The 14,162-nt window shown below is 31.6% G+C and overlaps 2 protein-coding genes across 2 annotated transcripts; both read right to left on the reverse strand.

The window, feature by feature from the left end:
* Positions 1 to 1,961, reverse strand: LOC145618473 (uncharacterized). The gene is made up of 4 exons (XM_081673244.1): positions 1,822 to 1,961; positions 556 to 1,672; positions 335 to 457; positions 1 to 240 (listed from the first exon to the last, which is right to left on the reverse strand). The coding sequence occupies exons 1-2, from the start codon at positions 1,842 to 1,844 to the stop codon at positions 1,174 to 1,176; spliced, it is 522 nt and encodes a 173-aa protein (XP_081529370.1). The 5' UTR covers positions 1,845 to 1,961; the 3' UTR covers positions 1 to 240; positions 335 to 457; positions 556 to 1,173.
* Positions 1,962 to 8,503: 6,542 nt separating this feature from the next.
* Positions 8,504 to 13,571, reverse strand: LOC145618162 (uncharacterized). Its single transcript, XM_081672952.1, has 7 exons — positions 13,380 to 13,571; positions 12,837 to 12,934; positions 12,535 to 12,614; positions 11,891 to 11,949; positions 11,104 to 11,170; positions 10,816 to 10,959; positions 8,504 to 8,910 (listed from the first exon to the last, which is right to left on the reverse strand). The coding sequence occupies exons 3-7, from the start codon at positions 12,569 to 12,571 to the stop codon at positions 8,843 to 8,845; spliced, it is 375 nt and encodes a 124-aa protein (XP_081529078.1). The 5' UTR covers positions 12,572 to 12,614; positions 12,837 to 12,934; positions 13,380 to 13,571; the 3' UTR covers positions 8,504 to 8,842.
* Positions 13,572 to 14,162: the final 591 nt, after the last annotated feature.

Below are 14,162 nucleotides of genomic sequence, written 5' to 3' on the forward strand. Positions count from 1 at the left end.
AAACAGCTAATCCATCAAATAAACTAATCGTTTTTTTAAATAAAAATATACATGAACGAACTAAGGAGCAAAAGCTATTTCAAGAGCTGCTCCTCGTTAGCCGCCTCATTACAAATTGCATCATATAGAAAAACACCAACATCAGAATTTTGTTGCGATCATAATCCACTTTCCCTAATCAACCGTCAACGAAAGATCGCAAAATGCTCATTGCAGTTTCATCGATACGGTAATCAGTACCTTGTCATAAAAATAATTTAACATCAATGATTTTTTAAATTTTAAAACAAAGTACAATGTAACATTTATATTGTTTATAAAATTACTAACTTACCGTAAAAATCAAAACAGTAAGACAGATCTTGTGAAGCTACATAAAAATCAGAATTTGCAACAATCAATTCGCAAATGTAATCTTCGGGCTCCTTCAAAGCTCTAAATATGTTGTTCCAAACATCTTACAAAAAAAAAAAAAAAAAAAACAGAAATCTTTATAAAATCACATAATATTCAAATAATACGTATGTACGGATCGGAATAGTATAAACCAATCACCTGGTAGACCGCCCGAAAGAATCAACATTTCTTCTATTCGATATTGTTGATCGTATAAATCTTTTTTAAGTCTCATCAAATTATTTTGGAATTGTTTACCCCTTGATGAACTAGTCCCCAATAATATTGGCGGTCTCCTTCTAATTCCTGTCCTTATCTCACCTTCATAACATTTATAAAAACAAAATTAAAATAAGCAAATAAAACAGACAAAATAAATACTAAGCACAGAGTAAGAGACTATGAGACTAATACACTACATAAAATAGAGACAAACACAAATAAATAAAAGCTTACGTTTCCCATAGAAATTTCGAGCGAATTCACTCCTCTTCTTCTCCTTCCACCGTAATTTTGCATTTGGATCTTCCCTTAACAACATTGATATTTTTGCTCTGAAATTGTCCTTATTTATTTGTAAACGTCGTAGATCATGTAAATCTGCCCGTTTAAACTTCATTTTCCTTGAGAAAAATACCACATTTTTCGATAAAGTTTCCCATGTAGTAGGATCTAAAACATGTGATTGAAGAAATTGGGAATCGAAAAACATTTGTTCTGCAATAGCTTGATAGAAATCTGTGAACCTAAGCGGCTCCGCAAACGAATGGCAGATAATCATAAAAACATAATTTTTTTCTTTAACTTCAATATGTATAATGCTCTTAATATACTTTGAGGACCCATATTCTTCCTAAGTTCAGGCAAAACGTCAGTGGTATAATCCACAGTAAACCCAGCCATTTTTACCAGATCTTTATCTGAAAGTGACAACTCTACTCTACTACCATGACAAATAAACCAATCAACTTCTTCGCTTCTTATATCCATACTTATATCATGATGTGCATAACCAGAAAAATAAGAATCGAGTTTATAAACTAGGAAGGAGGTGGTAACGTCAATATTGTTATAACTTCCCACTATTGTCAATATAAATATTGGATGATTAGGATCATGGTAAGTAGAAGGTATGCCCAACACCATAGTGCCACCTCTACAACAAGAGGTTCTAGCTTGATGTATAGCCGATCGGTAATTCGTTAGCCAAGGACCTTCGCCTTGAAGATCCAAATAAACCCGGTCCTCTGCTTTAAGCTTCGTTATATCATATTTTCTACATAAAAAAAAAAATAATAATAAAAATAAAAAACATTTTTAAGTCAAAAACTTTAAAATACCAGTAAAAAAGAATACATCAAATTGAAAACATATTATACAAATCAACAAATTAGAGGAAAAAAAACGGACAAAAAAAGAACTTACATTCTTGTAGACGAGCTTGCCATCTAGTTGAGCAATTTTTTAGTAGAGTTGGATGGAATAAAAAGAGGAGTGAGAAACAAAATGAAAATATATCTTTGAGGTTGTATTTGTTGCTCAGAAGAATAAAGATGTATAGTGTATTCTAATCATAAATCGCTACTCCGTATTTATGAAGGAGGAGGTCTGGGAATCAATTAATTGTGAATGTTGTGTCTTTATGGGTGGTCCAACAACTGTCAATGAGTAGTAATTTTCACTAATTTGTCTTCATCGACTTACTTTGCCAGCGGTACAAAACATATGTATTTGAACAGTTGATAGACAATTGAGTTCTCATAAATAAATGAGTCGCGTGATTAACGAATTATTGTTACAGTTAAAGATAACTCTCCTGTACTCAAACCTACAAGCTAGTCTTACTAGTCTTAGTCATTATTACGAGTAGTGTCTTCCCTTCAGCAATAATAAGGTCCCAAAAGTTTCACAGCCATTGCTAGTACGTAGTAAAAGATTCTTTAACCATAGGTTAAAGACTTGATTTTCAAATACTTATTTTTTTTCTTTTTTTTTGTACTCTATACCGAATTCATATATATGAGTGGTCAATTTTTATTATTATTAAATAGGTGTAGTTATAATAACCACTCATGTTTGACTAAAGGGTCCTAAGTTAAATGACACTTGAAATAAATCCTCGTTTAGCTAAGACTTATGTACTATGAGTTATATTACACATATGTTATATGTATATACCATTATATATGGTTAATTGTAGATTTGTAGCGTCTAGCTTAATGATGTACTCCTATATTAGATTATCTTTCAATTCAACAAGTACTAAATGAATCATAAAAGAACGATTATGTATTCGAGTTAGTAACTGTGTTAACCTAATTATCTCTATCTTGACTTGCTAGCTTGTAATAAAAGAATTATTTATGAAAAGTAGTGCACGAACAACTTAGCTAGAAAATCGCCCAATGATGGAAATGTATATACTTTGAGTAGTTGCATTCTTGCATATGGATGTCTGTCGCTATTAGCATATACTTACCACCATGTCATCTCCATTCACTTCATCAAACTCTCTCTCTCTCTCTCTCTCTCTCTCTCTATGCATATATACCCACACAAACTTAGCTAGAAAATCATAAACATATGTACAAATACAAGTAAAGTCTTCCTTAAATTATTTATTTGGTTTGTTTTTAAAAAACCAATTATCTATTTGGTTTTAATCAGCTTTAATTTAGTACTTAGCATTACTAAATACTAGATGTATAGAATGTACGTACGTGATGTACATCATAATAAAAGTTCACTCACAAAAACCACCTTAGTCATACACTTAATTTGTGTTTTACACACGCTTTACCAATACCATGAAGTCATTAAGCTAAGGCAAAAGCTAGAACGCCCCCAGAATGTTGGTTAAGATGACTAAAAGTAGAAATATTAAATTTAAATAAACACTAATAATAACACCGTCTACGTCATGACATGCATTCTCAAATTAGTATCACTTTAATTTAGGAAGTACTTTAAATTAAATGCTTATTTAACGCCACGGCGATGTTCATTAGCAACGTCCAATTATTAATTAGAAGGGAAAATATAAAATTAACATATGATATCTTTTGTATCTCGTGCATAATAACCTCTCTTGTATCAAAAAAATTAAAAAAAAACCCTCTCAAAATCATGCTATATTATTAGCTTATATAATACAAGTACAAGTAGACGTAATAAATATAAATTAACCTCAGAAACTCTTTGTTAGCAAGACTAATGCCGGTTTTTTTTTTTTTTTTTTTTTTTGAAAGGAGAATAATATACTTCCTCCGTTTCTTTTTAGTTGACACGTTTCTTTAGTCACGTTGTCAATGCACAAATTAAATCATTAATATCTTTAATTATAGATAAGCAAAAATTATGAAAAATTGATATTAGTAAAATATACACTGTGACTAATCTAACAAGATCCCACTTGACTATATTTTTTCTTGCATATAAATCACAAAACATGGTCAAAGGAAGGTGTGTGAATAGTGCTAAAGTCAAAACGTGTTAACTAATTAAAAACGGAGGTAGTAGTTCTTTTTAAAAACTACAAAGCTAAGGGCCTGTTCTCTTACGTTGAAATTCAGTTCAGTTCAATTCAGTTCAATTCAGTTCAGTTCAGTTCAGTTCAATTCAGTTCAGTTCAGTTCAGTTCAGCTCCTAATTTCCTTCTCTTATAAAATATTCATTTCAGTTCAGCTGAGTTCAGTCAATGAGAACAAGCCCTAAGTATATCATTATATGCTTAATCATATCAATTTGGTAATGAGTATCATAAAAATTGATTAAAAAAAATGGATTATAATCTTAATAAGAAGTTTTGAAGCTAATAATGTAAATTTTAGGGTTCAACTTTTCCCCACTACTTAAGATTATGATTATAATACATTGATAAGAATCTGGTGTTAAAATTGCAGTTTAATTATTACTCCAAAGAAAATTATAATACTTTGTTATTACTTATTTATGCTAGTTAAACAAATCTAATGTATTGTGTCTTTATGGGTGGTCCAACAACTGTCAATGAGTAGTAATTTTCACTAATTTGTCTTCATTGACTTACTTTGCCAGCGGTATACAAAACATATGTACTTGAACAGTTGATAGACAATTGAGTTCTAATAAATAAATGAGTCGAGTGATCAACGAAGTATTGTCAGAGTTAAAGATAACTCTCTTGTACTCAAACCTACGAGCTAGTCTCAGTCATTATTAGTGTCTTTCCTTCAGCAATAATAAGGTCCCAAAAGCCTCACAATCATTGATACAAGAGATGTATTAATAGTTTTTTATTAAGATCATCTCCAATAATAAGACTCAAGTTTGAGTATTAAAATACAAAATGAGTTGTTTTTTACCTTTAATGGTGATACCATACCCACTTCTCAATTTAGCAACTTATATGAACTCTAAATTCTCAATGATGAGACTCTCTAAAATATACAAATGTCATTTTCAATATATGACCCATCAATTATTATAAGATTAAAAAATAATTAAAATAAAAGTAAAAACTTAATAAATTACAAAATATATTAGAATATTAATAAGGGTCCACACTTTTTGTCAAATGAGACTCAAAGTTGAGTATTTAAACTTAGCAACTTTCTTTTGGAGTTGCTAAGTTTAGATACCAACTTATTGGTATACATTGCAAAAAATACTCCCTCTTTCCTAAAAATTCTCACTTGAGTCTTACCATTAGAGAGGGTCTAAGATTTTTTAACCATTGGCTAAAGACTTGATTTTCAATTTTTTTTTTTTTTTTTTTTTTTTTTTTTTTTTTGTACTCTATACCGAATTCATAATTTCATACATATGAGTGGTCAATTCATACTCCGTATATATGAGTGGTCAATTTTTTATTATTATTAAATAGGTGTAGTAATTAGTCTAATAACCACTCATGTTTGACTACAGGGTCCTAAGTTAAATGACACTTGAAATAAATCCTCGTTGAGGTAAGACTTATGTACGATGAGTTATACTACGCATATGTATATACCATTATATATGATTAATTGTAGATATGTGCGTCTAGCTTAATGATGTACTCCTATATTAGATTATCTTTCAACAAGTACTAAATTGTTGAAGAATAAACCTCTCAAGTGTCACCACATGTAAGTGTCCCACATTGATTAAAGAAGAGAGAGTTAAACACTTTATAAGGCTAAGGAGCTACTCCTCCTATTGCCATATAGTTTTGGGATGGAACCTCCTTGGACTTGTGAAGTGGACTCTCTCTCTTGGTTTGCGGGTGTGGCTCATGCCCGCGTTTATCATAAATGAATCATAAAAGAACGATTATGTATTCGAGTTAGTAATTGTATTAACCTAATTATCTCTATCTTGACTTGCTAGCTTGTAATAAAAGATTTGTTTATGAGAAGTAGTGGACGAACAACTTAGCTAGAAAATCATAAACATATGTACAAATAAAAGTAAAGTCTTCCTTAAATTTTTTATTTGGTTTTTAGTTTTTTTTTTTTTTTTTTTTTTGAAACCAATTATTTACTCCGTATTTGGTTTAATACAGCTTTTATTTAGTACTTAGCATTACTAAATACTGGATGTATAGAATGTACGTACGTGATGTACATCATAATAAAAGTTCACTCACAAAAACCACCTTAGTCATACACTTAATTTGTTTACACCCGTTTTACCAATAGCATGAAATCATAAGGTAAAGGCTAGAACGTCCCCAAAATGTTGGTTAAAACAACTAAAAGTAAAAGTATTAAATTAAAATAAACACTAATATATAACACCGTCTACGTCATGACATATATTTTCAAATTAATATCACTTTAATTTAGGAAGTACTTTAAATTAAATGCTTATTTAACGCCTTGTAAGTGTTCATTAGCAATGTCCAATTATTAATTAGAAGGGAAAATATGAAATTAATATATGATATCTTTTGTATCTCGTACACAATAACCTCTCAAAATCATGCTATTTTAGCTTAAACAATTAGGTTAAGTAAAAACTATGCGTTGCACGGGACTTAGGTCCTGTTTACTTCAGCTTAAATTCACTTCAGTTCAGTTCATCTCCAATCAATTCAGTTTAGTTCAGTTCAGCTCCTAATTTCCTTCTCTCTTAAAAAAATTCATTTCAGCTCTATTCAAGGCCTGTTCTCATACATTGAAATTCAGTTCATTTCAGTTCAGTTCAGCTCAGCTCAGCTCAGTTCAGTTCAGCTCAGCTCCTAATTTCCTTCTCTTATAAAATATTCAGTTCAGTTCAGTTCTGTTTTGTTCAGTTCAATTCAATTCAGTTCAGTTCAGCTGAGTTCATTCAATGAGAACAGGCCCTCAGCTCAATTCAATTCAGCTCCAATCAGTTCGGTTCAGCTCCAATCAATTCAATTAAGTTCAGTTCAGTTCAATAAATGTGAATAGGCGCTTAAACTAGTTAGGTTATTATAATATTAGAAGAACAAGTCAATGTACATTTAGTTGAAAGACTAGTCTGTAGTCACTATAATGATTTTTTGTAATACATTTCGTAATCTTAAAAGCAAGACAAAGAAATGAAAGATCGGATGCTTCATACGTACATTCATACAAAATTTTAACTAGTTTTTAGGCATGGACAATGCCCCAATTTATTGCATTTTCCTTGATAATTTTTTTTTATTAATATTTAATTATTATTGAATGATATGTAATGTGACAATAGTTTAATACATTTCGTAATCTTAAAGTAAGACAAAGAAATGAAAGATCGGATGCTTCATACGTACATTCACATAAAATTTTAACTAGTTTTTAGGCATGGACGATGCCCCAATTTATTGCATTTTCCTTGATAAATTTTTTTATTAATATTTAATTATTATTGAATGATATGTAATGTGACAATAGTTTAATACATTTCGTAATCTTAAAGCAAGACAGAGAAATGAAAGATCGGATGCTTCATACGTACATTCACATAAAATTTTAACTAGTTTTTAGACATGGACGATGCCCTAATTTATTGCATTTTCCTTGATAAATTTTTTTTATTAATATTTAACTATTATTGAATGATATGTAATGTGACAATAGTTTAATTGCTTACACGTTAGACCTTTAAATTTAAGATTGTGGGTTTTAATCTTACAAGAATTGACTAAAACCCCTAATTAAATAAGAAGAGCATTATGTGGCACCTAAAATTATTTAGTAATGCTTAAATTTCCATAGATGATAATTTGGATCGAGTCATTGCATGTAATATAAAATTAGGGTGTTTTTTTTTCTTTATCCTTATAGGTGGAGATAATAAAAATGTTTGGACAAGAGGCGATAAAATATAGCGGGGTATAGTAGCTTCAGAAAGACTTGCGTGGACCTGATCTACAATAATATTATTGTGGACTCGAGGTCTATAAACACGCAACTGACATTATATTAAACATAGTGACCCTTATTTTTAACATAGTAACCTTATTTTTAACATAGTAACCTTATTTTTAACATAATAACCTTTATTAAAACCAGTACAACGTTTAATAATATTGTGAATTTGAAATACAACGCTATTACCCTAATTTTAACATAGTGGCTTTTATTATTCAATATTGATCAGCATATAAAATATTTCATTAACAAAAAACTAACCACTTAGGCCTATATATTACCAAAATGACTTTTATTTCAACATAGTGACTTTTTTTTTTTATAATTATAATGACCCTTTTTTATTAAAAAAAAAAAAAACAACCATAGTCTCTCTCATATTAATGGTCCACAATAAATTTGTGTGAACTAGGTCCATTTAAGAATTTGTAGCTTATAGTATAGATTAACTACATACAATGTACTATTTGGTTTCAAAATAAAAATGTACTATGTACTGTATAAGTGGGGAAAGTTTGACTAGCTTAGGAAGCATTGAGGTCTGAAACTTCAGATAAATAAATTGACATAAGATATGTATTAATGAGTTTTAAAGAGATTCTTTAACCATTGGTTAAAGACTTGGCTGGTTGGCTTTCTTAGATTTGTACTGTACTAGTTAGAAACACAAAGAAACACAATAACTTAAAACTATTAGACCTCAGTCTGATTAAAACAATGAATTTGTACACCAACTTTACTCCATGAATACATCACAACAAAATAAACAAAAAAAAAAATTAACATCAACAAGAAGAAGAAAATGAAAACCAAAAAGCCCTGTAAATCTATACAGTGGCCAGATGGCTATATCTGAAAACCAAAATATCAATATAAAATTAATGGGACGTATATAATTGAGTCGAAGGGGTACATGATTTGGAATCCATCGGATGTGACAGAAACCTGAATGATGGAGGAAGATGAGGGATTGGCAAGGCTCTTGAATACTGCTGCCATATACTTGCCTTGGTGCTCTGCGAGTGCCAGCTTAGTATCAGTTCTCGAGTGCAAAAACTCCAGCAACATAAGGAGAACCTCCACGTATTGTGTCCAATCTGTCCATCTTAAACATACCAGCACCAAAGGTGTACCCAGCAGGAACAAAGAGCATCACATAGTAATTTCTGTCCAACTGCAAAATCGGATGGTAGAACGAGGTTAAATGGACAAGTAAACACTAAATAACAAGCTAATACAAAGTTCTCACAATACAGCATATGTTCTCACAGTAGAGACACGCATCAGGACCAAACATAAAGTTCTGATAATAACTATGCCGAGAAAAGCAGGATCAAACTACAGGACAACATCTTCATTCTTCAAAGCTATTAGAGACATATTATATGTCGCCTTTGTTTATTTTTCTATTAAAGTGTTCCAACTCATTTTCAAAATTCAAGATGCCCTTAAGATCTCAATATCAATCTGTCTTCTGATCTCTAATTAATCAATTTGCAGCCTTTCTTATTCTCCAATTCTTCTATTATTCAACCCCTCGTCACAATTCAGTATTCGACCCCACAAGTCTCACAGATAAATTCCACCAAGAGTATTAAAATAAATCTTAGTCATTCACAAATAACCAAAGTCATTGACTAGAAGAAGAGCCTGAGTTACAAGAAAGGTCTCTGAAACAGTTATTGGACTTGTTTATGGAGCTTATAAAGTATCAATCAGCATAGAGGGTGCACTTCAGAGAATTTCAGACAATAAAACATTTGGAGCTAGAATTGACTACATCTTCTTGAATACATGTAAATTAGTCCCAGTTGTATGAACAATAAACTTGTCTCTAGCAGCTACGTTAGTGATAAGTCTGGACTTTTCAAACTTCTTTTCACCTAAAGTAGTTGTGTCACATGATATGAGTACAACAGTCTATCATTTTGAAATAAATTCATGCAATAATTTCATATGGTCATGTCTGATCCTTAAGAGTATAAGTCCAAGTAAAAGTATCTAGCATCAAGAAATGTTTAATATACTTCAAAAAAAAACTAGTGCTGCATCCAAACTTTTAGCTAATGGTTGAACTATGTCGGCTAGGTTATTCATGTGTAGGTAGCACTTCAACTTTTGTATTGAGTGATAGTTAGCTACCTAGCTTGCTAATATGAGAGCATGGCTGCATGAGACGAATTTATCATGTCCAATTTCAAGGCAACAAGGAATACATCTAATCTCACAATTCTTGAATTTGAATCACTAACAAATCCCATCTCACTGGGAAGTGGGAACCTGACCCCTACTTGCATCACTTTGTGGTGTGCTAGCATCAGACTAATATGGGTTATATATCTATCTTCAATCACCAAGTATCAAATGCTCATAATCACCAATAAATTACATATATATATATATATATATATATATATATATATATATATATATATATATATATATATTGAGAAAAAATTAGGTTTTTTTCACATTTGCTACCAGGGAAAGCACCCTGCTTCACATTTACTACCCCTTTAATTTTTTATTTTATAAGACTACCACCCAAAACCCAATGTTATAGATATTGCTACCACTTAACGGAATCCGTTAGGATTCCGTTAAGTAGGACCCATTATTTCATTAAATAATAATTTAATTTAATATATGTAATCAAATAACTGCCGGAGTATATGCAATTTAGCAGAACAAAAGAAAAATCAGTAGTAGCAGACAAACTCATCATTCTTTGGCTTCTGATAAAACTAAACCCTTTACTTCATTTTGCAATAAAATGAAGAGGGTCAGGAGAAAAGAAAACCTTTTTTGTGTAACCACAAAATTACCAAGTACAATGTCAGCCAGAAGATACGAGTCACCAAAAGATATAAGTAATGTAAAAGAGTCATTCAATGTGAAATCAGAAATGTAAAGCAATAGCCCACAACACAAGGTTAATTAAAGGCAAGAAGGAATACATCTAATCTCACAATTCTCACACGAAAAAAAAAAAACTGAGGCATGCTGAAAGGGATAGACGATTAGTAATTTGGTATACAAATAGGAGTTTTTATAGGAGTATGATAATATTAGGAGTTTCCTTGATAGTGTGGCGAGCAGATAGGCTTTAGCACCAAAGAAAAGGTATTTGAGAATCCCCTACAGCCCAACACTGCTTTGTTTCCTAGGAACAGGACATCATCTCCATACTGGAAAGGCATGGAGTAGTATTTTGGGACAGCATCTCCATAAAGGATATGTTATTGTAGCAGTAAAGCCAAGCTTATTGATACATAAAGCCTCACATATTAAGGAATCATAGAGAGGCAAAGAAGAAAATGACATATAATACAAACAAAAGATCGAAGTTTTATTCAGGTAACCTTACCAGCCAAATTCATCAAAAGCAGCTTCAGCACAACGTTGCTGGGCTTCCCTTCTGGATATATTAGTTCCTTCAACAAAACAAGGCAAAATAGATTTCAAAACAAAACAGGGCAAGTAGATTTCAACGCAAAGCAGGACGGGCAAAACTAAATAGGCAAAAGTGAACATAATTAAAGCATTAAAATAGGAAAATAAAAACTAATTCGTAGAAAAGTAGAGCTAACTAACGACAACAGCCAACTTAAGTTCTGATTATCGCGGAGTTGGCATTGTTGACGGTGTATAAACAAATTATCAAAGACCTTTTATGATCTCTGAAGTGCTAATTACTACAAGAGAAATTATAACCCTCCTCTCGAATTTGAGCTCAGGAATGATTGGTATTTAATTAAGGATGGATAGAATATTCAATTTATCTTTCAAATTTTTATTTTCATAAAATAAATAAATTAAAAAATTAAAAAAAAATCCATTCGATTAGGATAGCCAGACTCGATAATTCTAGAGGATTTTATCATTGTTTTTTACAAGACAAGACTAAATGGTATTAGTGAAACCAGTCCAACTGTCAAAGGAAAAACTGAACATACTTATTGTACACAATTCAGATGTGCAGAGGTGTAAGGATATAATCACAACCAAAAAAAAAGGGAGGGGGGGGGGGGCAAAACACTGCAAACTTGCATCATGATGAACTCAGGCTAGTTAAATATTTGAGAAGCTGATTGATAAATAAACAAAAATAAAATCCATTTAAATAAAGACTAAGGGTCTCTAATCTGCTGTACCTCCAACACTTTCTGCATATGCTGTGGTGGAGACATGAAGTTTTCCTCATCGCTTCTTGCTGCTTTCTTGAACCATGCGTTTGCATAACATAAGATGGTAAGAACTAGTAGCTACCCTTGTCATACCTAAACAATAATAATATAGAAGATGCCAATAATAGTATGCAAATATAATCAAATGGTATTATTAATGGGAAAATATTACAGCATATTCTAATAAGTTTCATACTTTAAGCTTGTTCAGGATTAATTGACAACATATCTTGTTAGAGTATATAAAGTATACAATACTAAAAATACCTTCTCTCCTTCTGATCATATTTTAAGTCTCTTGGGGGGTTTTTTTTTTACAGTCTATAGTCCATCCAACTTCTAAATTTGCACCATCTTTTCCAAAATAATACCATTTTTCACAGCTTACTAAACTTAGATTAATTTAGAGTAGGATCATGAAAGTTCTAAAAATGCTACAGAATGGTAGAAAAGGGGCATAGTTTTGTGATGGACTGGTTTAGTAGCCCAAGTCAAAGCATAAAAATGAATTCTTAGTTCTTTATAATCCCTTCACAGTTCATCAATTGATTGCAAACACGAAAAACATAACCTTATGTTCTAACATACGCAGTACCTTAGAAAATTAGTACCTTGACAATTTAGCATACTCTCTATAGCTTTGCACATCCCGACTCTCGAGGAATAACAACAAATCTATAAGCATCGATCCCTGCAATAAATATAATATTATCTCCAAATCAATTTATTCTTATAATAATTAATCAAAATGAAATAACAAGCCAAGTCCGAGATTAATTAATTTTGTGATGTGGCATATTTAAAGCAATAATGTTTGACACTAATACGCAAGCAGCAATATATGGACGTGAATGCATGAACATAAATGTCACCCTATAACCTAAGTTATAATGTATAATCACCCGAGTCTCACATTAAACCTAGCTGCTTCAAAGCTTCATCCATAAAACTTGCAGTGTCTAGTATGCTTAAACCTTATGCAAGGATTTTTACTTATGACACTTAGACCTTCTGCACAATCAAAGCAAAGAATCAGTTACGATAAGTTCTTAGTATGCTTAATTGCTTAAATAAAGCAAAACTTTTGTTTTTTTTTTTTTTTTTTTTTTTTTGTTGTTAAACCTAGGGCATTCCTTTCATTGGATGGATTTGAATCATGCAAAAATATATAATACATGTCACATTGAAGGATTCAGACAATATGATAATTAACATCAAACTCCTTCATGTTCAAGCTTAGAGATTCTTTTATCTAAAGCATTGCAATTACCCAAAAAAATATACGAGTAATTAAAATGGACCTTTTACGATGATCAGACAAAATTGGACTCACTCGGCATCCAGATCATAAATCAATTAATACTAACATATTATGTTCAAACGGAAGTAAATTGAGCAGCAAAATCAGTAATTGAGTACTGTAGTAAACTTGAAAATGAGCATATTCCTAAATTACCTGTAATAATTACTCTTCAGAAACGAATCTCTCTCCTCTTCTTTGAAGGAATGAAGAGGTGTTGTGCTCACAAATTATGATTGAATTAGTTTCATAATCGAATTTATTCAAGTCTCTTTCAATGGCTAATTACAAAGCCAACATTACTACCGCCGTCATTAGTAGAGAGAAAGTGGGAGATAGGAAAATGAGCGAAATAAGTGGACGAAGACAGCTAAATTAAAAGAGGGAAAAAAAAAAATTGGGAATTGAAGGAAGGTGTGAAGCAGATCAGCAAATTAATTGGACCATGGCCAAATAAGTATTTTCACGCACTAGTCCACGGCCTAGTCCTTGTTGGGCTTCAGTCCCATTTTAAAACCTCAAAATTAGGGTTAAGATCAACATTCAATATTATTCGTGACAGAACGGTAAAGTTAGGGTTATGGTTTCATGGATCCTTACGCTGGAAGGCTAGGCCTAACGCTGCCGTCAGGAATGGTTCGTGATAGAAACGGTTAAGTTAGGGTTAGGGTTAGGGTTTTGAGGTTCTTTGCTATTTTGGTTTCGGGTCTTAGGTCCGAAAGGTGCTATCCGGTCTGGTCTTCTTATCTAAGTATGTTTTTTCTTGGTATTATTCATTAGCATTTCTTGGTTGTTATCATGTATCTCTAGTTGTATTGGCTATAGTATTTTGGATAGTTGTGTGCAAAGGGAGTTTGGATCCCTTGTTAACGGATTTGGTTTTGTTGTAGTGTTGAGATAGTTAATCATTGTTTGGGGGGTGGCTAAGGTGAAGTGTGT

The sequence above is a fragment of the Chenopodium album genome, chromosome 26 (genome assembly GCF_948465745.1).
Source record: "Chenopodium album chromosome 26, dcCheAlbu1.1, whole genome shotgun sequence".
Taxonomy (NCBI): domain Eukaryota; kingdom Viridiplantae; phylum Streptophyta; class Magnoliopsida; order Caryophyllales; family Amaranthaceae; genus Chenopodium; species Chenopodium album.

Coding starts and splice junctions, on each gene's coding strand:
- LOC145618473 (XM_081673244.1), bottom strand. CDS start 1,844: ATGGCAAGCTCGTCTACAAGAAT. Junction 1,673..1,821: donor GCAAGCTCGTCTACAAGAAT/GTAAGTTCTTTT, acceptor TTTTTTATGTAG/AAAATATGATATAACGAAGC.
- LOC145618162 (XM_081672952.1), bottom strand. CDS start 12,571: ATGTGCAAAGCTATAGAGAGTATGCTAAATTGTCAAG. Junction 11,950..12,534: donor GAGTATGCTAAATTGTCAAG/GTACTAATTTTC, acceptor TCAAGAAAGCAG/CAAGAAGCGATGAGGAAAAC. Junction 10,960..11,103: donor GCTTTTGATGAATTTGGCTG/GTAAGGTTACCT, acceptor TCCTTTATGGAG/ATGCTGTCCCAAAATACTAC.